Source organism: Mya arenaria, chromosome 5 (assembly GCF_026914265.1).
Source record: "Mya arenaria isolate MELC-2E11 chromosome 5, ASM2691426v1".
Classification (NCBI taxonomy): Eukaryota; Metazoa; Mollusca; class Bivalvia; order Myida; family Myidae; genus Mya; species Mya arenaria.
The window spans coordinates 78,958,449-78,981,817 of NC_069126.1; the positions used below are offsets into that span (position 1 = coordinate 78,958,449).

Below are 23,369 nucleotides of genomic sequence, written 5' to 3' on the forward strand. Positions count from 1 at the left end.
TTTTAATCTGTTTTATTGATCATATACAATGTATTATATAACATGAGGTACACTGAATGTAGCAATCACATGCAGGGAAACCCTTAGATATTTTGTAAGAAAAATGTTGAGTTCTCTGTAGCCACTCTATATGTATATGCATAAAGAACACATTTTACAACAAATAATATATCTGTTTTTTTTCTTGAAGGCTATGAATGGACATGTACATGTACCCTATGACACCAATACAATATAATCAAAATAACAACACATTTAAATTTGTTAAAATGTTTGATAATATATGAATGGGTATTCAATGAAGAGTAGAATAAATACAGTTTAAAATGGTCAAACTAAAATGACACATTTGGTCTTGTTTTGTACAGAAAAATGAAGAGAATGAAGGTACACATAGTGTCAACATAAATACATACTATCCCCAAATAAGAAAATGTTATGATAAAGGTTTATTACTCAAGTTAACCTCATAAAATACACATAGTTACAAGACAAAATTCAAGTTTGTGGATGAAACAAATGGAACACATCCAAGTTAACTGAAGACTCTGACTATGTCTGGATTTATCTTATCTTGCATTGTCAAAGAATATTTTTTTCCATATCCATGTTTAATGGAATATCATTACTATTAATATAGATATTCATTATTGTAGTGCATACTTGTTATGTAAGTTAAAATAAATCATGTTCAAATAACAAAGGAAACCCATCCAGATTGTCAACTGTAGTGTGAACTTCATTATTTCTTTACTTTCTATGTTAAGAGAACCTTTCTTTCTGTTCTTTGTCTGAAAAATAAATAATAAAGATATAGATTAAAAGCATCTCCATTTATCAAAGATCAGCAGTTAGCAATTTTTTTGGCAATCTTGGGCATTTATCAGATTATATGCAATACAGAAATAAATGCTGTTGGCAGGAAATTACAAGAATTTCAAATGTATAAACAACATTTTTGCATAAAGTTTAGTTGTAGAGGATCTTTTAGGATTATGATATAGTAATACTCATTTACTGGCAAATTGAAATTGGAATACATGATACTTATTTCATGGCAAGATTTAAACAAATTGAAATTGGAATACATGATACTTATTTCATGGCAAGATTTAAAGTTTAACACAGTATTCACATATTTAGAAGAAATCAAATACAACATACATATATCGTTCTTCAATGCTGCAAGCAAATCCTTATTCGCCACCTCTCGAACACCATTTTGCCATGAGTACATACTGCAATTAAATCATAATATAAAAGAAAGTTCTATGAAAAATCTTTCTTTTGTTGATCACCTTCAAAAAATCAAAGTCTTAAAACCTATTGTGCAAATATTAAGAAGTTTTTTTTACAACAAGAGTATGCTATATGGATGGCCTGTACGATAGTATTAGGCAAAATATATTAAAACATACTTTGTGGTTTGCTTTACTGTCATGATATTATTTCAAAGTCTGAAGCAGTTAAATATTCCTAAAATCCAATAAAGAAAAAAGTCCAATTCTAGGATCACAATACACATGATATCATATTGGAAATCATGATTAAAAAAGAAGGTGTTTTAAACATTTCTTGTTAACATTACCAGACAATAAGACTCTTACCTGCCTTCCCTCATCATATTGCTCTCAACAATCTGCATAACCTGAAATTATATTTGAATAATGCAATACTTGATAACTTTGTCATTATCAACTATGACTGTAAGTCTTGGTATAAAACCTTTCAGTTCCCAGTGTCTTTGATATTCTTGAAGATATATTACAAAAAGAAAACGAAAATCTTTACTGTGATATCTGATCTGCTTTCATTGATTGCCACAATTGATGAAAATAAAATTTGGACAAATGGGAGCAATTCTCTCAATTAGAATCTGACATTTCATTAAAAATGTTATACATCAGTCATTTATAACCACAAACACTTGACAAAGTACCATTATGAACCAAACATACATAAAATAACATTCAAATATTCGTCTTTGATATTTCAAACGTCAAAGTAAAATCATATATATATATTACTGTTGGCATACTTGATCCCAATCCTTTGTGTATGTGTATTTCTTTAGACCTTGCGATCAAGGATAACCCGTGAAAGTGCAAGCACTTATTTCCAACGGGGTCCTTTGTTTTTGCTGAAGGGACAGCACGCTGAAGAGACAGTGGTGGGATACAAGGAAGTCCGGGTGCGAGACCCTAGCTCTTTTTCGAAGAGACCCCTTGGTTCTTTTACGTGCTCGGTGTAAAGCACCGATACACGGGGTACAACTTTCCTGGGTTAAACCAGTACTGAGTACACCACTTTTCCAAGCACTACCCTTTAAATGCCAAGCGCCAGGCAAGGGAGCTACTTGTACCAACTTTTAACGTCTTTTGGTATGACGCGGCCAGGGATCGAACCCACGACCTCCCGCTCCGTAGGCGGACGCTTATCCACTAGGCCACGGAGACGGTACCACAGCGACACGTCATGGTGACGGAGCACTTACAAAGTTGACTTGAGGCTGTTTATCCATGTCGACATATTGGAAGTCCAAGTTATAATCCTTAAAAGAGTGTATTATACTAAAACGGGAGCTTAAAGGGCTATCCGGAAATAAAACTAGTTGAAATGGTCGCAGTCAACAGTTTCATGGTTTACTTTATGGAAAAATTTAAGGGTGTATAGATTCCAATGGTCAGACTGTGAGCGTGTATAGAATATAACGTCGACCAGCAGTCCACCATTTTGTATACATGTTGATTTTTATCGAATAAATTTGTACCCATCCGTCAATGATGGTTAACCCTGTGCGCAGTCACAGTTATCCTCCCTTTTCTATGTATTGTGCAGAGCAACGCAACAGTGTTCAAAAATGGTGATACCTAATCATCATCATCATCATCATCATCATCATCATCATCACGAACATAATCATCATCAACTTCTCCCAACTTGACCCATCAAACACGTTAGCGTTCAGCGCATTGAAATGGTTGCATTTTAATAGTGTTATTTAACCGAGCCTATTAACGACCAAAATATTCGAAATCCTCTACCCCGTTTCATACATGTACACAACCTGTCAGATTTGTCCTAGATTTACAGATTAATGGATACAATCGATGCATGTAAGTTCATTATGGTATCTGAACATGTTTTTTGGCATAATGACATAAGTAAATGTGTGTTTGATAGTAGGCAATGATATTTTCGTAGAAAAATTGAATTTATAACAAAGATAATTTAAAAATTGTGGCCGCGAGGATCCTCTGCGCAAGGCCCGTTTGCTACTTTTTGCTGGGATGGTGGACGTCACCAGTCTGCCATAGTCTAAAAATTGTCAAAAGACTGGTTGACGGCCATTTAGGTCACCAGTCTGCCATAGTCTAAAAATTGTCAAAAGACTGGTTGACGGCCATTTAGGTCACCAGTCTGCCATAGTCTAAAAATTGTCAAAAGACTGGTTGACGGCCATTTAGGTGGACTAAGGTGGACTACTACAATAATGAGCGATCAGGGATACTTTTTTTATTATTTTGACATTTCATGTGTATCCCTGTAACTCTGCCATAGTCTAAAAATTGTCAAAAGACTGGTTGACGGCCATTTAGGTGGACTACTACAATAATGAGCGATCAGGGATACTTTTTTATTATTTTGACATTTCATGTGTATCACCAGTCTGCCATAGTCTAAAAATTGTCAAAAGACTGGTTGACGGCCATTTAGGTGGACTACGCGTTATCTTTGCGCTAAATATATATACTTAGCGCTGGGATCTTGGCTAGGAAAACAACAAGTTTATATTAACCAGTATCATTTATGTGTCCCATTTATGTTTTCTTTTAACAATTCAGTGTTGTTGTAATGTAATAGTCTAATATTTTAGTTTACACTGGTATAAATAAATCGACTTGTGGCATTATAGGGAACACAATAAATATCCAAATGTTAAAAAACGTTCCCTAAACGCGCATTATTGCGGCCATGATGGACCAGTTTCTTACGACCCGTATTATATCCGAGGCCATATTTTGATACGGCTGTCAGACTTTTCAACCCCAAGATTTTTCAACCCCTTTGTCATTTGTGAAATCAAAGACTTTTCAACCCCTAAAAGTGCTAAGATTTTTCAACCCCACCTTAAACAAAGACCTTTCATTAATAGCGTCAACCGCGCATGTGCAAAGCCAATTATTGCGCAATCGGTGTTTTCGCTAAAACCTGACCCGGAAATTTAGCATATTTTATACGCGTCAATGCGAAGAAAAGAAAGGTTAACCAAATGAAATATTAGCATAAATGGGTGGGATTAAGTCCAAATATGGCGTATATGACCTACATATTATATAAATGCTGATTTTTAGTAGGGAGAATAAGGTTTGAAAACTAAACAAATCGCGATTTTGTTGAAAACGGCCATATACGCGGATCTTTCTGTTGTTTTAATGAAGTTTGATCATCATTCTAAATAAAATGGGTAACATTTACACCGTATTTAACCGTAATATATGTGAATTTAGGTTATTTTCAATATTGGTGCGCGACCGCGAGGGGAGTTAAGAATGGATAAAATTACCTCCCCTGCCAATCGAGCACTTGCTAATGTGGACGTTTCCGGAACGATTGCAAACAAAAATTAATGCGTATTACTTCGTAATTGCAACAGCGATTTGTATCTGGTAGATGACAATATTGCCGTTTGGTGCAGGTTGGTTATATTGAGTTATTGCATGTATGCATATATTGAATCTTATTTGTTTGTCTGATAAATTGATGCATTTTTGTGATATCCTTTTCGTACTCAAAATCGTTGTACTTTTCATACATTTTTTTTGCAATCGATGTTAAATATATAATCTAAAAAAAGCAAAACTAATTTAAGGCAAGGCTTTCTTCTCATTTATCATGCACAAATATTGGTTCCAGTGTCAAACCTGAAAGTAATGTGTGTAACTGAGTTAACAAATGGTTTTGTTTATAAAAATAAGTGCATTTGTATTCAATTAATTTTCAGAAGAAACTCACTGAGTCCGTGACAGAGTGTGTCCGCCTCGGGCTGGTTCAACTTTGATGGCAAAGAATATAAAGAGAATGGTATAATGTTAAATATGACAATGATGATGCTATTTATGCATATAACTTATGTCAGGATTACAAACAAGGTGATTTGCAGCTTGTGGTAGAATAGTTGTGCTATTTATAAAAGATCAGCTTAAGCAGTATTTAAAGTTCAATGAAGATTATTTGAGCTTTTCAGATATTGACATAGAAACTGGTGTTGGCATAATCCACATTATTTACATGTAAGACACATTTAACAGTGCACATGTTCCAGTTGAAATCTTCTGTGTCTGAGGGAGAGTGTTAACTTTCCATTAACATTTATTATTTTCAGGTGCCAGTTTAACACTCTCATCTCATCCCTCATCAATCATGTTTCATTGTTAAGTTAATACTAAAAGCATGTAGCATGTTGTTAAGTTTAGATGCTTTATGCTTTAACAAATGTTGCTTGCCTAGAACAGTAGATTAGTTTCCGAGTTTTAGTTAAGAAAAGTTAATTATTTTTGAATAAAACATAAGGCAGTTTTTTACATACTAAATGACAAATATCACATTCCATTCTTTGGTTCTAAAGCTAATAATGCTTGCTATTTCGGTTTATTTTCTGTAGATAATAATGTAAAATAATAACACATGCTAACAACTCTTCAGTTTATGTTCAGAATTATATTAACAGTTGGTTTATGGGGTAACTTCATAGCTTCTAACCTGACATTATATCATTCTTGCAGTGCATTATCATTTCATAATTGAGAAACTAACCTGTTTAATATGTATTTTTATAAAACTAATGTAAAATATAATGTGATGAACATTTTTTCCCATATAAATGTCTTATATGAATGTTTTGCCTATTTTCAGGTATTTCTGTCTTGGCGCGGCGCACTTCGATTCATCTTAGCAGCATACTAAGAAGTTGCTTGGTCCAATACAAGATACAGGATAGGTCAGTGATGGTTATAGAAGCAGTCAGGAGTGAATTGTGCACTGGAAAAACATTCTAGAGTGGAATAAAAAACTTGGGTCAGCTTTTTGTGAAAAGTGAAAAAAGTGACTTTCCGAATGTTGATTTTTTGCATAATCTGGAGTTGTTAAATTCTATGTGCTTTGACATAACATAATAAAAGTATACATTTTTGTTATAAGTATGGTTATATCTATCTGAAACAGTAAGGTTTAAGCTGGATTTGATTTTTTTTAAAAATCACTGATTGTTGCTAGTTTCAACCCCTAATAAACGGAGACTTTTCCACCCCTTAATTTAAGACCATTTTAAAAAAATAATTACAACAGTAAACAATTTATTTTGAAATTTCTTTTAAAAATCAAGAATATATTATGACTAAAAATATAACAGACAAAAAAAAATGTAATACATACAAAATAGACATACTTGAAACACATAATAATACTATAATTCATTAAATATTTACATTGAAATAAATAAAAAAAAATGCTTGACTGTCCATTTAGCTATTAAGTCACTTAGCCATAAATCTTCCCTATCTCCCTGAGGAAATCCTCACACAATATATTATGTGCATGGTACTGCTCCATAAATTTATTGAAACAGCGTTTGTTTTTCTTTTAGTTTTTTTTAACACTTTTTTTTAAAACATTTTGTCATCAATAAAATGAGTTGAACTTTAAATAAAAATCTTCATAATATTTCAAAATATCTAGATTTAGCAGACAATGTTTAAGAAATACAAAAGTATACATTGAGTTCAAAGATGTTAAAAATGTATTATAGATTGAGTTCCAAATGCTTTCAAATTACATAAGTGTAACATAAGATTTTATTAACGTTTTTTATTTCTCAGTTTAAAAAAAGTAAGGACATTCTATTAAAAAGTGGTATATATGTAAAAAAAAATGCTATAAACATTGTATTGTCTTTTCATATATGCAATTAAAGAATGGAATGAAGGTCGCACATTCATTAATGGGCAACATGTGTGACATGGTCATAAATTCCTAAGGGATTAAGGGGCTTCATATCACTTTTAATTGAGGTTATAGTAACTTAAAAGTGACAGTTAATTAAGGTTCTAATATCATGGCCATCATTCCGAACAATGGGCAGCTTGAGACAGTTTGTGTATGATTTTCAGGATTTAAAACCAAACAAAAAATATATTTTATTTAATTATACCCACAAACTCTAAATTTTTAGCTAATACATTGTCAAGAACTATAATCAAACTGTACTGAAATAGCAATATGGTACTACAAAAAAAGTTTCCACTGTTGACCTTTTATAAAAGCAATGAAAGTTTTATAAATGTTCAAGTTCAGGTTTTTATTGGCATTCTACAGGCACAAAAAGGAGAAAGTTCCGTAAATTCTTCTTTGCATTCATTTTCTTTTGCAATTATTCAAATTCGTTATTTAAAGAACAAAATTATTGTAATAACTTTGTACATAATATATGTGTATTCGCTGAAATATGTAATATCCTTCAGAATGATACAACCAAGCATCAAAATCTTACTTTACCGTACCATTGTTAATTTTCGGAATATTATTTTGAAAAACACTAACCATCAAGTGCTTAGTAAATCAAGGCAAAGCAAAGCCTTTGTAAATTTCATCCAATACTGGAGAAAAGTGTAACAAATAAGCCAAACAAATCTTTAATTGTATTTCAATAAAAATTGCTTAGGTTTGTTGCAACACCTGGCTGACAAAATAATAGGGGTTGAAAAGTCTTTGATATAGGGGTTGAAAAGTCTAAGGGTTGAAAAGTCTTCGTTTTGAGAAGGGGTTGAAAAATCTTGGGGTTGAAAAGTCCTGCTCCCTTTTGATACTAGCCGAGGAGTTCCGATTGATAATTTGTGGCAGGTTGACTTCCGGGTTATAACGAAGTATAATAACAGCGATAAATATGGACTAATTATCGTTCCAGGTTTGTTATTATTTATTTATTTTTAGCTCGACTATTCGAAGAATAGGTGGGCTATACTACTCGCCCCGACGGCGTCGGCGTCCAGTTAAAGTTTTTGGGCAAGTTGGGATTTTCACTTACAAGTCCAATACCCTTCATTCAATTGACTTAATACTTCACACAGTTGTTCAGGGCCATCACATGATGAGGTTAGATAACTCCATATTATTCTTTACACAGATTATGGCCCCTGATTGACTATGGAACTTAGGTTAAAGCTTAAGGGCAGGTTAGGTTTTATCAATAACTTCTATACCCTTTGTTCAATTGACTTAATACTTCACACAGTTGTTCAGGACCATCACACAATAAGGTTACATAACTCCGTATTATTTTTAATACAAGTTATGGCCCCTGATTGACTTCGGTTAAAGTTTTAGGGCAGGTTAAAGTTTTAGGGCAAGTTGAGATTTTCACTTATAACTCCAATACCATTCATTCAATTGACTTAATACTTCATACAGTTGTTCAGAGCCATCACATAATGAGGTTAGATAACTCCATATCCTTTCCGCTACCATAGCCGCCTAATGCAGACCCTAAATTCGGGTGTCCCCATTACCTCTATCATTCACCGGCGAACGACCACAGCAGTGTAAACCGTAATCAAATTTTCGGCTTCTGATTACCGCTATCGTACAGCATGGGAATACCGCTTATTTTTATAATCTTGTACATGTTTTGCTAAAAGCAGAGACTTTTAAAATCTCCCGATTAAAATGCGTTAGCAATTAGGTAAAATGTTCATCAATTTCGAAACAGTACAAATTTATAATACAATTAAAGAAATAAATTACAAACATTATATAGTACATAAAATTATATAACACAACACCCTTATAAATCATGTTTGTATTTCACGACTTAGTGACATATACATTATCCCTAATTAGGTAATGTTCTAGTGAAAATGTTCATTTTTCCTTTTACTTAAACCCTTTAATAGACACATTAATACAATAAAATGCATTTTGTTGGTTTTATTATGTAACGGCAATTAAAATATTCACTTATTAATAAATGTGACATATCGGCATAACTACGCTCTGGTTGACTTCGGAAAAATACAAAACTCTCATTAATACACTATGGATATGATGAATTTTGAACAAATGTACCAATAACCGTAGACGTGTGTTGTAGTAATTTGATTGAAGACAATCATCAGTAGGTAAACGCACATGCAAAACAGCGCAATGTAATGCTGTGATATGTAGGTTGTGGTAATTTTCATCTTCGGTATTGGCTACTTTTTAATGTTTATAAAACTACTATAGGCGAGTTTTGTAGATAGGAATTACTTCTTTGAACAATTTGTTAAGTACATAAAGGATAATATTATGCATTAATACACTCTGGTAGTTCTAGTACAAACATTTCAGGTATATGTATTTCAAAATTGCCGGAGACGTTTAATCTTATGATCAATCTTGGAATTATACCACGTGTGCATGCATAGGGCATATTTTACGTTTTGGTGACCAAAAAGTTCCCGGCGAATATTGATTTTTAAAATTTATTGCAGATTTGTGATTTCAATATATATAATCTTTTACAGCAATTTCTTATCTATCATATTTTAGAACATTTGCAATGATTTATTCATGCATTTTTATAAATGAAAGAATTTTGTATCAGGCTCTATATCAGATAAATGGAAAAAATAACATCCGTCACTATGAAATTATGAGATTCTCATTTAAGCAATATTACTATGTTGCTTAGGTAAAATGATCTTTAAAATATTGATTTATGTTAAAAAAAAGATAGTTCAACACTGTTTTTAGAATTTGTTGACACAAGTTTATGACCAGGTAAATGTGACTTACGTTACTTTGACAATATATTTTTCAGTCAGTGACCTTGTTATGATCTTTATTTTGTGCATGTAAATCATTTATCAGGGAGTTAAAAGAAAATTCTTTCTTCCAAAAAAAATGTGTAGTAAAGCAGATTAGTTTCTATTTTCCATTAATCTTACTTGCTTTAAAGTGACGGATGTTATTGGATTTTTTATCCGTTTTTTTCTGCTGGAAGTGGAGATTGTGAACCACACATATACCAATGTGTTATTGTGTATTTACAAGTGCATAGGTGTGCTGATAAAATTTACCTTGCCTTAAATTATTTTATTAAGTATAAGTGGACGTTATGTTTGACAATTTGACAAGTTGAAGGTAGTGACGGATGTTATGCTTGACATTTTGTGTTCCACACTTTATAAGAGATCAATTGTGTATCATTACAGTTATTTGTTACAAGTTTGTTACTTACTACAGTTATAATTATTTTAGCTGCTAGTTGTTTTTTAACATTTCATGTTCTGTTGACTCAAGTTTATGGTGTTTGTCCAACTGACGAGTCCTGGAAACACGGTATGGGTCACAAGCAACATTCACAGTAATTAACTATCTAACTTCTGGTAATAATCACTATTCCCTATTTACTTGAATGTATATGGAATGCTCCAGTTAGTGAGAGGACAGATAACTGTTAACCCTTTCCTCCACAGAAGCTCTTCTGTTACTAATGGCTATTAAAGACCTGATGGCCACTGAAAACATTGTAGTAAATGCTCCATTTCCTACAATGATTTCAATACAATTCAAAGTGGTATTATTCTTTTGCCTTGGTTTTCATCATATAATTTCTTTCTGGATTAGTCTTTAAATAGTTTGTGGAGGAAAAGCTTAACAATAAAAAGTGTAACTAAACCAGAAGTTGGTTAAATCAATTGCATGTGATACTAGGACGAAACACACCGGACAGCTGATTTTGTTGAATCAAAATTAATGAAAATATTAAATTTAATCCATCAATTGTATAAATAATTTACTGTAGGATTTTCCAAAACCCTTTTACATGAATTCCTATGAAGCATGTACAGTGAAATATGATCTAAACATTGATCAAAGTGTCTGGAGTGTCTTGGAAAATTAAAAAAAAAAATTTTAGAATCTCCTGTGGTTAAATTAATAAATGAAACTGACCAAATGTCTATAACCCTTTCCTTTACAGGTTATCTTTATACTTATCCACAAGGAAAGAACATGTAGAAAAATGTCAATTTCTAGGCAAAACAAAACTATATTTTAGAATTGTGTTGGAATTATTGTAGAATTGCTTTATTTCCTACAATGTTTTCAACACCCATTGATAAGTTAAAGAGACGCTAGAAAGCGCTTCTGTAGAGGAAAGAGTAAAAGCCAGCATTATTGCATTACAATAAAAAATGAAATTCAGGTAAATGATAAACATTTCTCATCATGTGAGATGACGGTTTTCTGGAACTTGGAATGTCACTCAAGATTCCTTCTCATAATGTGAGATGACAATCACTTAAAAACAAGAAAGTTTTTCTGGAACTCGGAATGTCACTTCTTCCTTCTCATAATGTGAGATGACAATCACTTCAAATCAAGACAGTTTGTTGGAACTCAGAATGTCACTCTTCTTTAAAGAGCCCCATGTGGGCCTGGGGCGTGCCAATGTGGCTCAAGAATCTGGACCACTGCTTATCCTGGCATGATTGTAAGAGGCGACTAACAGGGTTGAACATTAATCTGGAGTTTCTGCATCTCTGATTCTCCAGCAGGTATTAAGTTGTTGGATCCATACCCCATTTTTAATCTCGATGTAAATGAGATGTAGATCCAACAAGTTTTTTCCTGAATGGCGCCATATAACCTATACAGTGTTTTCGGTGCCGTAAAACCCAACTCAACTCAACTCTTCTTTAAAGGTCTGAAACGAAACAAGAAAACTTTAAAGCATACATAGAAATGTTCCAACTTACTTTTTGCATGTTTTTAACTACAGGCAATTCCAGTTAAACATATTTTTTCTTACTACATGGTGATGGTGTCTTTTTTGCTTATTAAAATAAATGGACCCCATGATGGTACATTTGCTTAGACTCTGTAGGAGGGTGACTTAAGTTTAATAGATACATGTGCTTTGTAGGTTATATATTAAAATAGAATAGCCCCATGTTATTATGTATTTTGTTTAAGAATCAATAGTTTACCCTTGTTCAAGAAAGATCCCTGTCATTAACTTTTTTTCAAATCAACAGCCATGTCTTTGAGCCCCCACAAGTTCATGATTAAAATAAAGTAAGAAACAATACAAAAAGAAAATACCTGAAAACTTACATAGGAGCCTTGTTCCACACATTTGTATGTCAGGAGGCTCCAACTTCTTCTGTACATCGGAATTTAATACCGTGTGTCTTATTTCATTCATACACCAAACGTTATTTGAATTCTTAAGGAACCGGACCCATGGTCAATCATCCACCTATAATTACAATGAGACAGTGTGATAATGGCACTGGATGCCTATGCAGATAGTGTTAATTTGCTATATTTTTATAGAATGCTTATTACTTGACTATATATATTTGCAACATGCAAGAGTGCCGGTAATAAGTTAATAAGTTAACAGTAGATGTTCAGAATTCACAGAAATTTGCTAGATAAAAAGTATTTAAAAAAATATAATCATTACAGAACTTGGTTTTGACCGTCTGCTTTACTGCGTAACTAGCATCATAATTGACAATAATGTAAATTTTAATCCTTTCTTCCACAGAAGATACTTTTAGCACGTCTGTATCTATCGGATATCGAACACATTGTAGGAAATGAGCTTTGCTCGTAAGGAGCAAATACTCCATTTCTTAACAATGATTTCAACACTATTTAAAAATGGCATTTTATTTTGGCCTAGATTTTCATATTTTTCACCAGATTCTTTCCTTGTGGGTTAGCCTAAAAAAGCGTGGGCGGAAAGGGTTAAGAAACACAAAACCAGAACTTTCAAGCAAAGTTCATGCAATAAACGTTACAGGGCTTTTTCAGAACTTGGGCAAGAGGCCTGGCCTCTTAGTTTTGGGGGAAATGGTTCCTTTAAACAGGCAATGGGGGAAAACTTTTCTGAGGCAAACATACAATTTTGAATAAAATTAAGATTTTGAAGAATAAACATTTGCCAGGCCCCTGCTATATAAGGACGAGTTCAATGAACGAGTTGAACACAACATGCATACGGCTATTCAATTGTCAATTTTAACATGAACTCGCATTACTTACGACAGCAGGAAAAACAGAAGTCCTATGACTGACACTTATAAAGTCCCCAGGCTGATACTTTAATGATGATTTTGTTAAAAGTTAAATTAAGTGTAAGCAAAGCATGCTTAAATCTTTATTTCTTCTTTCAACACTATACGGTGACCATTCGTTAGAATTGTATTGAAAAGACGATTCTAACAAGTGGTCACACAGTAGGGTTTTGTGAAGAAATATATTGAAATTTTGTGAAAGAAGAAGGGTAAATTTAAATTATATTAAAATTTTGGGTTTGGTTGAGAAATAAGGATTTTAGCATTTTGGATATGCATCTGATGTGTTGTTCAGGTTTTAATTGTTTACAGGTCTCTAAGACATGTAACATACATAGAAATCAAAATTCATAAATGAAAAGCAAAATCCGTTAAATATATGTTGAACTGCAAGATGTCTTGAACACTTAATACATTTGCAAACAGAGTAAATCAATACCAGAGGGCCATCCTTCTAATCAGGAGCTGCACTATTTGCCCATAAAACCCCTGTAAACAATAGCCCATAATGTGACAGTAAACTGGTTTAAATATTGACGTTGAAAGGGGCCATGACAGTTTCATAGGACTGAAATGGCCAACTTTACATTTATTAAACATTGACATGACAAAGTTTCAATGTCATGTAATTAGGATATCAGTCAAAAGTGTCACTCAGATCAAATTCAGCAGGAATTTTTCAACTTACAGTGGTCTACAGGAAGTGGCCATCTCAGTTTCTGGGTTGGAAGCTGTGCAGGTGAAGGTTGAGGTGTAATCTGGCCACTTGTCTATGTGCTAAAAGGTTAATCGCGCAATTATGCGGGAATAGATAAAGTAGCATCATCGCGCAGTTATGCACTTCTTGCACATAACAAACATCAACAGTTCTAACACATAAGTCGTGTTCAGTATTGAAGTAATTTCAATTGAATTGTTAACCAAGTCCTGTTCAGTATTGATCTAATTTCAATTGATGTTTAATCCCACCTCGCAATAAACTCTTCAATTATCTGTGCTAGCAAAATCAGTCTCAACACCTACTTTACCAATCAGTCTCTCAGTGCTTTGGGTTAAAAAAAGCAATCTCTAGTTATATTAAGCAATCTCTAGATTTTACTAGTTTTATTGTCATTAAGATTTAAAGCTGCACTCTCACAGATATACCAGTTTTACAAATTTTTGCGTGCATATCTGCAAACCAATGATATAAGATTGCTGACAAAAATCAGATCACAGATTGTCATATTTCCGTTCGATAATTAATAATTTATGGCTTTAACGGTTTAAGAAAATTGCATAAAACATCACATTTTGAACTTTTATTTAAAAATTTGCGATCTTTTTTTTGTCATCAGTCTTATATAACTGGTTTCCATGGATTTTCGTAAAAATTTGCTCGTTCCAAGACAAAAAAAAAGTTGTCATAACGTTCAATCTGTTATAATGCAGCTTTAACCTAATATTTACTAAATGTCTTAGATTGTTATGATTATAATTATTATTAATTATTTATTATTATTATTATTATTATTATTATTAATGGTTATTAATGATTATTATTATTATTGTTATTGTTATTATAGGGCCTCTGGGTGTAGTAGCTAGTCACTGTGTTTCATCTCTAATTTCAGAAGATGACAATGATGATGATATTGCTTTTGCTTCCATTATGCTTAATGCATCTGAAAGAAGGTAAGTATCATACGGCGAGCTGTGATTAACTGTTTATTATATAGTTTACCATATCACAGCATAAACAAATTTTAAGTTCCACCCTTGCAAACACATTACGATTACTTTTTCTGGCAGGATCTGCAGGCTTCGTCCCACTTTTCCTTTCATATCAAGATAATTGGAAGGACTTTATAATCAGGGGCGCAGCATTATTACCCTGCACCGAGCATGAAATTGCATATACTTGTCACGTTAAGTCACTTGGGTAGAAAGGAACTTGCAACGCCTTCTTGTTTTTCAATTTTAGCTCAACTATTCGAAGAATAAGGAGTGCTTTACCACTCGCCCTGGCATAGGTGTCGGGATAAAAGTCTAGGGCAAGTTGGGATTTTCACTTATAACTCAAATACCCTTCACTTAATACATCAGACAGTTGTTCAGGGCCATCACATACTGAGGTTAGACAACTTCATATCATCCTTTATACAAATTATGGCCCCTGATTGACTATGGAACTTAGGTTAAAGTTTAAGGGCAGGTTGAGATTTTTATTAATAACATTTATCTTTCATTAAATTGACTTAATACTTCACACAGTTGTTCAAGCCCATCACACAATGAGTTTACATAACTCTGTATTATTCGTAATACAAGTTATGGCCCCTGATTAACTAAGGAACTTCGGTTGCAGTTTTACGGCAGATTCAAGTTTTATGGCAAGTTGGAGTCATTTAATACTTTACACACTTATTCAGGGCCATCACATAATGATGTTTGATAACTCCATATTATTCTTTATTCAAATTATGGCAACTGAATGACTATGGAACTAATAGGTTAAATTTTTAGGGCTGGGGTGGTATTCAATATTCAACTTAAGTTAATCTTATGGTCATACATGATTGACTTCATTCACTCTATTGGTCAGTTATAAATAACTAGTAATCGGATTAGCTACATCGTTCTTAGATCCATTTAAGATCAATATAGAATACCACCCCAGGTTGGGATATTTATTGTGAACTTCTATATCCTTCATTCAATTGACTTTATACTTCTCACAGTTGTTCAGGACCATCACACAATGTGGTTACATAACTCCATATTATCCTTTATAAAAGTTATGGTCACTGATTGACTTAGGAACTTAGGTTTAAATTTTAGAGCAGGTTAAAGTTTTAGGACAAGTTGGGATTTTAGTAAAAAAATTCTATACCCGTCATTCAATTGACTTTATACTTCCCACAATTAATGACGACCATCTTCAAATAAGGTTACATAAGTCCATTTTAACCGTAAATACAAATTATGGCCCTTGATTGACTATTTTAAAATTTTATTTTAATTTCTTTTGACAGTCACATTTTATATTCTTAACCAGGTTTTCAGAAAGGAAAAAAACAGTTATTAGAATGACTTGCGTCATTGTTCGGGCGGGCTGGTGGGAGGGCAGCGTCTAAGTCACCTTACATATCGAATAATTTTAGGTAGGTTTGACATATAGTGACCAAACTAGGTATACATGAAGAGTCTATGGAGACCTTTTGAGGCCCCTAGGATCAAGGTCAAAGCTACTATTAATAGAAAAATGGTTGGTATTGAATAACTTAAGTAAGGGTCAACATATTGCGACCAAACTTGGTATATATAAAGAGATTTTAGAGAACTCTCATAAGATTGTGTGTTGGGCCCCGAGAGTTATGGTCATAACTCATATTCATCATTTTTATTTTTTTTTCATATTTACTTTTACCCTGCTGCTAAGAGGATACATTTTTATCTGCAAATATCAGCCATTATCTAAACATGATTAAAAACTGAACCTACTATCCTCATACTGGGTCATAATCTGACAACTGCCTCAAAGGCATCCAATATCAATGACAAATCAGCTGTCATTTTGTTCCTTGCATATTTCATTCAATTGTTCAAATAATCCTGACAACATGGCGCTCAGGGGGCGGCGGGGGGGGGGGGGTGGGAGGGCGTCATAATGTTTGACAAACATCTCTTGTTGTTTTTATGCCCCCGAAGGTGGTCATATTAAAATCACATCGTCCATCCGTCCGTCCGTCCGGCTCTGTAACTTTCCCTTGTATGGACAGATTTTAAAATAACTTGCCACATGTGTTCCACATACCAAGACGACGAGTGGCGTGCAAGACCCTTGTCCCTACCTCAAAAGTCAAGGTCACACTTAGTGTTTATTCACAATGGAGTGCTGCATATAAGGACATAGAGTATAGGTTGTCGTGTCCGGGCTGTAACTTTCCCTTGTATGGACAGATTTTAAAATAACTTGCCACATGTGTTCCACATACCAAGACGACGTGTCGCGTGCAAGACCTGTGTCCCTACCTCAAAGGTCAAGGTCACATTTAGTGTTTATTCACAATGGAGTGCTGCATATAAGGACATAAGAGTATAGGTTGTCGTGTCCGGGCTGTAACTTTCCCTTGTATGGACAGATTTTAAAATAACTTGCCACATGTGTTCCACATACCAAGACGACGTGTCGCCTGCAAGACCCGTGTCCCTACCTCAAAGGTCAAGGTCACACTTAGTGTTTATTCACAATGGAGTGCTGCATATAAGGATATAGAGTATAGGTTGTCGTGTCCGGGCTGTAACTTTCCCTTGTATGGACAGATTTTAAAATAACTTGCCAAATGTGTTCCACATACCAAGACGACGTGTCGCGTGCAAAACCTGTGTCCCTACCTCAAAGGTCAAGGTCACACTTAGTGTTTATTCACAATGGAGTGCTGCATATAAGGACATAGAGTATAGGTTGTCGTGTCCGGGCTGTAACTTTCTCTTGTATGGAAAGATTTTAAAATAACTTGCCACATGTGTTCCACATACCAATGCGACGTGTCGCGTGCAAGACCCTTGTCCCTACCTCAAAGGTCAAGGTCACACTTAGTGTTTATTCACAATGGAGAGCTGCATATAAGGACATAGAGTATAGGTGGTCGTGTCCGGGCTGTAACTTTCCCTTGTATGGACAGATTTAAAATAACTTGCCACATGTGTTCCACACACCAAGACAACGTGTTGCGTGCAAGTCCCGTGTCCCTGCCTCAAAGGTTAAGGTCACACATAGTGTTTATTCACAATGGAGTGCTGCATATAAGGACATAGAGTATAGGTTGTCATGTCCGACATGTCATGCCTCTTCCTGATATGTTTTATGAAGGCCAATTTTTGTGTTGTCCGATGGTAAATAGATAGGCGCTTCACCATCGCTGCCCGTCGGTGCCGCAGGCTGAGGGAGACCACCTGTTTCTGCAGTCTTACGAAGGAAGTTAACCACAAACTTAACATCGTCATATTTAATTGCATTGTGGGGCTTTCTCCCGGTGTTTCCATGCACTCTTGGAACGGGCCCATTTTCGTTCAGATGCTCCTGAATATTTCTTAATGTTTTTAGCTTGAGATCGAATATCTCGGCAAAAGCCGACTTGCACACGTTTCGCCCATCGTAAACTTATCTGTACCTTATTCTCTTTCTTTTTCCACCCTTAGTTTTTTCATGAGCAAATTTTTGCAAAGACCCCATAACGTATAAATCCTTTTCAGATTTTTCCACTTCTCGCACTGAAAGGATATGCTCATGAATTCTGTCTGAATCAAACAGACTCATGCAGGTTGTTTTACACCTGCAGTCGTCGGTACTCATATATTCATCCGGTGCTTGCAGGCTTTCATCATTGTCGTCACACATGGAACCCGACAGAAAATCTTCTATCCTGGTATCCAGACGAGATAGCTCACCATCCTCATCCGTGCCCTCTACAACATCCCAACCAGTGTCTTCTCTGTGTGTGTCATCCCTGTCGTTGTGCTCGGGTGCAGATGTGGACTCACGTATTGAAACAGTTTCAATACTATAGGTTCCCAGGAGTCAGAGTCCAATTCCTAGTTTTGAAATAAAATATGTAAAATATAAGAACAAAGTTTAATAACAGAACACCTAAATTATTCATGCAGTTCACAAATTGAAAACATACTTTATGAAAAAGACATATTAATGAAAAATGATGAAAAATTAGTTTATAAAATAATCCAGTCCTAAAAATAAGTTTAAATATAGGTGTTAGCTTCTTTAAGAAAAAAAATGCAAAAAAAATAAAATCGAAGTGTCGCAATGCGGAATCGATCCGCAGACCTTTCAATTGCCAATCCGACGCGCTCCTTACTGAGCTAATTCCCCGTCACTCTTAAATAGTGTTTTAATACAGAAATTAAATAATACTTCTAAATATAGATTTTCAGCGTCGCTTATAGCAACTGAGCGTAAACAAAACTTTATTACTTAATTATTCGCTGAATACTTATGGAACTAATACTTAACTTAGGTGACGAAAGCTGATATTGTTTTTCTGCATAAATTGTACATTTAAGCACTTTCATGATTTGCGTAAACTTTATCATTACTTTGATTTTCCTCAGCGTAAAATAAGGAAATTGGACGCACTGATGCAGACGCCTTAAGCGGATTTTTCACTGAGATAGTTTTTATCATGTTTTTATTAATTTTCTTCCACTAAGATTTCAAAATAATTGCAAAATAAATTCAAAGATATTACTTACATCGAATGGGTCCATTTCTTTTGCTCAATGTACAGTGCTCTTTCATTTAACAACAAAACAATTCACATACTGGTCTACAGAAAGTCAAAACAGGTGCGAGTACTTTCCCGTGCTTTCTGACGGTGTCAGAAAATTGTCCGAAGGCCCAAAATCGCACGACGCGGCCCATATAATCTTGAAAAGCATACACTTTTGGCAAGTTTCCTCAGCTATAGAACCTTATTGGTTCATTTTAGCCCCCCTGATTACGAAGTGCTCAAGGTGAGCTATTGTGATCGCCCTGTGTCCGTCGTCGTCTGTCGTCAACAATTTGACTGTTAACACTCTAGAGGTCACAATTTGGGCACAATCTTAATTAAATTTGGTCAGCATGTTACCCTATATAAAATATTGGACGAGTTCGATATTGGGACATCTGGGGTTAAAATCTAGGTCACAAGGTCAAATTAAAGGAAAAGCTTGTTGACACTCTAGAGATCACATTTATGACTGTATCTTCAGGAAACTTGGTCAGAATGTTTATATTAAAAATCTCTAAGTCCAGTTCGAATCCGAGTCATGTATGTTAAAAAACTAGGTCATTATGTCAAATCATAGGAAAAGCTTGTTAGCACTGTAGGGGTCACATTTATCACTGTATGTTCATTAAACTTAGTCAGAATGTTTATATTGATTAGCTCTAGGCCAAGTTCGATTCTGGGTCATGTGCGGTCTAAAACTAGGTCACTAGGTCAAATAATAGGAAAAGCATGTTAACACTCTAGAGGCCACATTAATGTTCATGGAATTTGATCAGAATGTTATTCTTGATAATCTTAAGGTACTCTCGTTGCACTTTCCATCGCCCTGAAAATTTCCCTCCCCCTGTCACAATTTCCCTCGCCCTGTAAACATTTCACACTTGAATTGGATCAGGTGAGCGATACAGGGCCTTCAGGGCCCGCTTGTTTGCAATATATATATTGAAAGATGTGCCTTTTACACAGGACAAAGCTAGCTAGCTGGTTGCATTCATCTGGTCTTAAGAAAGATATTTGCAAAATAAAATCTCTTCATTAGTACTGTTGCCAGCCAGGGTATATTTTGATGATTGTACATTCTTCAATGATACATTTTGATTTTAGTTTAAAATGATCGTTGTATAGAACAGCAAATTATAAATGATCACTTTACATAATAAAATATAGGACAACGGCAACTTATTAAACTTGACTTACATTTTTATAAGAATCAGTAAACATTTTTTTTTTAAATGAAACATTATAAAAACACTACCATGTTAATACTTTCAAATTGCAGAATTTTAAATTCGAACATTAAACACACATTACTTGACAACTTTATTGTATCAACTGGTACAATGTGGTCATGTTATGAAATATCTCTCATATGAACAAAATGTATTTAACAAAAACAACTCTGTAAGTTTAGGGGACATCATGTGTGCCTTAAGGTCTTTCTTCCCTGACGATCAATACAACAGGGTTTTGTTGAACAGTGTACACTAGGCTTGAGATTTCGTCTTCCCGGCACTGCTGCATCAAGTCATTTACAAACCAATCCCATCGCTATTTGTTCTTGACTCCTCCATCTATTTCTCCAATATTGTCCTTAGAGTAGCACACTCCATTCTGCAAATTTAAATGAGTGAAATTTCAACTAAATACAAGATAATCAAATCCCTTCAACAATAACATGGCTCTAACAACAATGCATTATCATAGCAAAGGAAAGGACATTTAAAAAATGATAATCAGTAAAATAAGATTTTTACATTGTTTTTTTTTGTCTTGTAAATGTTATAGGTATTTAACTGATGCACTGCAAAATGGCTATCGACAATGTTGCAATGATAAAACTGACCAGAATGTATTTAATAATATAAACTGACATGACATAGATCTGAAATTATATATGTCCGTAACTGTTAAGATTGATCAAAATTAAAATGCAATTGTATCTGAAATTGAAACGAATCATTATACCCGAGCAACATTTGGAAGTCGTGGTGTTAAATGTTGATCATTTTGTAAGAGAGGGAAAATGCAAAACATAGTCTTTGCTCAGTTGAGGTCATACGTAAACGTTAATTATCGGTTTTCAAACATTATTAATTTTCCTTTCATCTGTCATTGCAATTTTTACAAAAAATTTGTCAATTGCTCGTTTAATTTGGAACACGCTTATGCGAAAAGGTGTGAACTTATGACCTCATGTTCATTATTAAAGTTTGTGTATTTGGGACCAGCATTGACATATTTAAGTTTCGATTTATTGTAAGTTTATAAAATAAAAATTAAAAGTTCAATAAATGTAGGGGCTTAGCCTGTCCATAACCAATCTGCAGTTCTCTAGAAACTGCTTGCTTTAAATTGCAGATGTACTGTATATTTGTTTAAAGTCTCATAGAATATTTTAAATTGTGTTTTTATTAGAACTTTAAAATTCTTTATTAGTTGGCTGAATATGTACGGCATTTATGAACATTTGTCATGGTGAAGATATAACCTTTAACATGTAATTTTTGATCATTTTTCTTTGAACGACTTTAAGGGGTCTTCAGATTTGGTATGCACATTTGTCATGGTCTGACAGTCAATACTCTATTGATTTTGGGGTCAATATCTCATGATCAAGGTTATTGTGACTTTTAATAGAACAAAAATGATCAAAGACCCAACAGGCAACACAATTTGCAGAAATCTAGTTAATGAAATACAAAGGTTAATAATATTTCAAAGCCACTGATGTGAAATATAACTTTTTGTCCTCACTAGGTGAAACATATTGCTACTTGTACGTCTTTCTAAGAAACAAAAAAAGAGAGAATGTTTATCTATTTCAGTAGCTGGAACCATCACATTAACAACTGATAATTCTTTGGTGAAAATTGGCGATGAGGTAGCAATGACCTGCATGGACACAGAGGAAGTGGCTATTGAAATATACTTTGCTAAACAGCCTATTGGAAACTGCAATCTGTTTGGAGGGACTATTTGTTCTGTTTTTGAACAAACACTATATTCAGTGTCGATTGATGAATCTCCAGCAGGATATAACCTTATAACGTTTACCATTAAAAGTTTTGCTGTTAGCAATTGTGGAGAATACACTTGCTTCAAAAAATCAGACCCCCGTGTTAAGGATACAACAACAGTGGAGCATAAATGTACGTGTTTTATTCAGTTAAAAACGGTCTATTTAAGGCACACCCCCCTGTGCAGATAAAGGTTTCAGAAAATTGACTGACAAAATCTTGTTAATATGCATGAGACAGGGGAGACGACTCTTATTCCAATAAAATAGCATGTTAGAATGAAAAAAAATCTCTTCAATAATCCTGTATTGTCAGTTGTCTCCACAGGTAAGTTGCTGGGAAAACATAAGTATGAGTATATGTGCTTATTTCTGCATAAAAATGTAACCCTATAAACATTATATAGGAATTCAATAACAAATGTAATACATAATTTCAACACAGTTGATTGTAGAATAACATTAGTGGACTAATGAAGTACATGTTAGATACATGTAAAATTGATAGTCATGTTGTGATAAATTTTTTATTCTTTAGGCGTCTAAATGGTTCAATATTTGTAGATTTGTGTTTTATTTGATAAAAATAAGAATATTAATGATAATTGAAAAGCATATTGAGCTTTTTTCAATCCAAAACATTTAAATGATATATGAATCTGACTTAAAAACAAGTAAGATAAGTTTTATAATGTATGTTTATTTTAAGAACGAACTCACATGCCAAACATACTGTAATGATAGTCAAAGTACTGTATCAATAGTCCAACTACCTTAGAAAAATATAATCTGATTATATTTTTCTAAGGCAGTTGGATTATTTAAATAAAACTCAAAAACATGTTCTTGATTGACAACAAAAACTTCTATTTATCATTCTGTTTTCGAAAAATAAAACATTCGTGATGCTTTTTTTAAACAAATGTTGTGGTGAAATCAGTAATCCTCCACTTG

The 23,369-nt window shown here is 33.9% G+C and overlaps 1 protein-coding gene and 1 long non-coding RNA gene across 3 annotated transcripts in view; one reads left to right on the forward strand and one right to left on the reverse strand.

The window, feature by feature from the left end:
• Positions 1 to 436: 436 nt before the first annotated feature.
• On the reverse strand, positions 437 to 2,589 carry LOC128236063 (uncharacterized). 2 transcript variants are annotated; one of them, XR_008261243.1, is made up of 4 exons: positions 2,495 to 2,589; positions 1,589 to 1,648; positions 1,165 to 1,238; positions 437 to 791 (listed from the first exon to the last, which is right to left on the reverse strand). It is a non-coding gene; the product is annotated as an uncharacterized LOC128236063 (long non-coding RNA). The 2 variants fall into 2 exon arrangements; XR_008261242.1 differs by lacking the exon at positions 2,495 to 2,589 and having other exon boundaries at positions 1,589 to 1,901.
• Positions 2,590 to 7,825: 5,236 nt separating this feature from the next.
• Positions 7,826 to 23,369, forward strand: part of LOC128236038 (uncharacterized) — a 65,544-nt gene continuing 50,000 nt past the window's right edge. The window contains exons 1-3 of the mRNA XM_052950858.1: positions 7,826 to 7,963; positions 14,741 to 14,801; positions 22,225 to 22,548. Of these exons, the coding sequence (XP_052806818.1) occupies positions 14,744 to 14,801; positions 22,225 to 22,548 (382 nt within the window). The 5' untranslated portion in view covers positions 7,826 to 7,963; positions 14,741 to 14,743. The remainder of the gene's footprint in view (positions 7,964 to 14,740; positions 14,802 to 22,224; positions 22,549 to 23,369) is intronic.